This window comes from Accipiter gentilis, unplaced genomic scaffold, assembly GCF_929443795.1.
Source record: "Accipiter gentilis unplaced genomic scaffold, bAccGen1.1, whole genome shotgun sequence".
NCBI lineage: Eukaryota > Metazoa > Chordata > Aves > Accipitriformes > Accipitridae > Astur > Astur gentilis.
In genome coordinates, this window is record NW_026060834.1 from 37885 (window position 1) to 40422 (window position 2538).

At 68.4% G+C, this 2538-nt stretch overlaps 1 protein-coding gene across 1 annotated transcript; it reads left to right on the forward strand.

Moving 5' to 3' along the window:
- Positions 1–947: 947 nt before the first annotated feature.
- Positions 948–1762, forward strand: LOC126036915 (peptide YY-like). Its single transcript, XM_049797138.1, has 3 exons — positions 948–1174; positions 1414–1485; positions 1647–1762. Exons 1-3 carry the CDS (start codon positions 987–989, stop codon positions 1669–1671), a joined length of 285 nt encoding a protein of 94 aa, XP_049653095.1. The 5' UTR covers positions 948–986; the 3' UTR covers positions 1672–1762.
- Positions 1763–2538: the final 776 nt, after the last annotated feature.

Genomic DNA, 2538 nt, shown 5'->3' on the forward strand with positions numbered 1-2538 from the left:
GGGTGAGGGAGGAGCCAGCAGCCCCCCCGGAGGCTATAAAACCCCAGGCGGGTGAAGGAGCCTTCGCGTCCCCGGCACTGTCACCCCGCTGCCAGGCCCTGCCTGTCACCTCCCGCCTCCTCCATCGTGAGTGCGGGGACAGCCCGGGGACGGGGCTGGGGTCTTGGGGGGGTCCCGTGGAGGGGAGGTGTCCCCTCGGGAAGGCTGGAACTCCTGGGAGGGAGATGTCTCCTTGGGGACGTGGAGGGGGGGTGTCCCTGGAGGGGAGGTGTCCCTTGGGTTGGACTCGGGTCTCTGGGGTCCTTTGGGGTGGGAGGTGTCCCTTGGGGATGCTGCGGGGGGGAGGGGGTGTCTCTGGGGGGAGATGTCCCCTTTGGGAGATGGGGGGGGGTCACCGGCGTCCCCAGGAGGGATGTGTCCCCTTGGGGACTTACAGGGGTTGTCCTTGGAGATCCCTGGGAGCAAGATGTCCCTTTGGGGAGAATGGATGAGGTTCCTGGGGGTCCCTGGGAGGGAGGTGGCCCCTTGGGGGTGTTGGAGGGGTGTCTGGGGGGGTCCGTGGGAGGTGGACCGTTGGGGACATTGGGGGGGTGTCTGGGGGGTCCCTAGGAGGGAGGTGGCCCCTTGGGGACATTGTGGGGGGGTCTCTGGAAATCCCTGGGGGTGAGATGTCCCTTTGGGGAGGTAGGGTGGTCTCCAGAAGGGAGATGTCTCCATGGGGACATGTGGGGGGTCCCTGGAGGGAAGATGTCCCTTGGCGGGGGGGGGCTGGGGTCCCGGTTTGGGGAGGGAGACATCCCCTTGGGGACCAGGGGGCCCTGGGGGTGCGATGTCCCTGCAGGGGACGGGGTCCTCTGGGTGAGACACCTCTGTGGGCTCGGGGGGGGACAGGACGGGGGCTTTGGTGGGGGGCAGAGCTGCTCCGAGCTGGGACGGGGGTACCTGAGGGTGACAGGGGTGATGCACGCAGAGCTGTCCCCAAGCAGATGATGACGTCCCCGAGGCCGTGGCGCGTGCTGGTGGCCGTGGCACTCTGCGCCCTGCTGTTCCTGGGCACGCTGGCGGCTGCATACCCCCCCAAGCCCGAAAGCCCCGGGGACGACGCCTCCCCCGAGGAGATGGCCAAGTACTTCTCGGCCCTTCGCCACTACATCAACCTGGTGACGCGGCAGAGGTGAGCGCGAGTTGAGCGGGAACACGCGCGTGCGAGCCCGGTGGCACTTGTGCGAGCCCCTTTGCACATAGAGGCAAGTCCCCGTTTGCACGCTCGTGCCTGCCCTTTTGCATCCTCCCGTGCACCCTGTTGCGCGCGCCCGGCAGTTCACGTTTGCACGCTTGTGCACGCTCCTTTGCACGCGCTCGTGCGCGCGTGGGGTCCCACGTTTGCACGCCCACGTGTGCCGCGTCCCACAGGTACGGCAAACGCGCCAGCCCCGAGTCCCTGGTGTCGGAGCTGCTCCTCGGGGCCAGCAGTGACAGGTCACGGTGAGTGTCCTCGTCCCCGTCCCCATCGCCCCGTGGACAGGGAAAGGGGCTTGCACCCTCTCCTGCACCCTGGGGTGGGGGGCCTGGGGGTAGTTTGGGGTCCCGGAGAGCATTGGGGGTCTCGCTCCCCCCTCTTTTCTCATGCCAGCTCTTCTCCGCAGGTACGACGATGACTCCGCGTGGTGACCGACCCCCCCAGCCCCCCTGTCCCCCGAATCCTCCCCATCTCTCCGCATCTCCCTAAAGGACCCGGGGCTCCACCGCAGGGTGGGTCCCAGCACCCAGGGTCAGTGTGGGTCCTCCCCGCCGGGAGAGCCGGGGACCCCCCAGAGCCTGGCCCGGGGGGTGTCCCGCTGGGGGGGTGCCCTGACCCCGTCTCCTCCCCACCGCTGTCAGGGGGGTCCCGCATGGTCCCCCAGCGGCAATAAAGAGCACGATCGTGGGCACCCGTCTGGGTTGTGTGTGCTGGAGGGAGGGGTGCAGGGGGGGTGGAGGGGTGTGGGGGGGATGGAGAAAGGGGTGCAGGGGAGATGAAGGGGTACGGGGGGATGGAGGGGTACAGGGGGGATGGAGAGAGGGGTGCAGGGGAGATGGAGGGGTGCAGGGGGATGGAGAGAGGGGTGCAGGGGAGATGGAGGGGTGCAGGGGGATGGAGAGAGGGGTACAGGGGAGATGGAGGGGTGCAGGGGGACGGAGAGAGGGGTGCAGGGGAGATGGAGGGGTGCAGGGGAGGTGGAGGGGTACGGGGGGGATGGAAAGAGGGGTGCAGGAGAGATGGAGAGAGGGGTGCAGGGGGACGGAGAGAGGGGTGCAAGGGAGGTGGGGGGGTGCAAGGGAGATGGAGGGGTACAGGGGGATGGAGAAAGGGGTGCAGGGGAGATGGAGGGGTGCAGGGGGATGGAGAGAGGGGTACAGGGGAGATGGAGGGGTGCAAGGGAGGTGGAGGGGTACAGGGGGGATGGAGGGGTACAGGGGGATGGAGAGAGGGGTACAGGGGGGACGGAGGGGTGCAGGGTGGATGGAGGAGAGCAGGGGAGATGGAAGGAGGGGTGC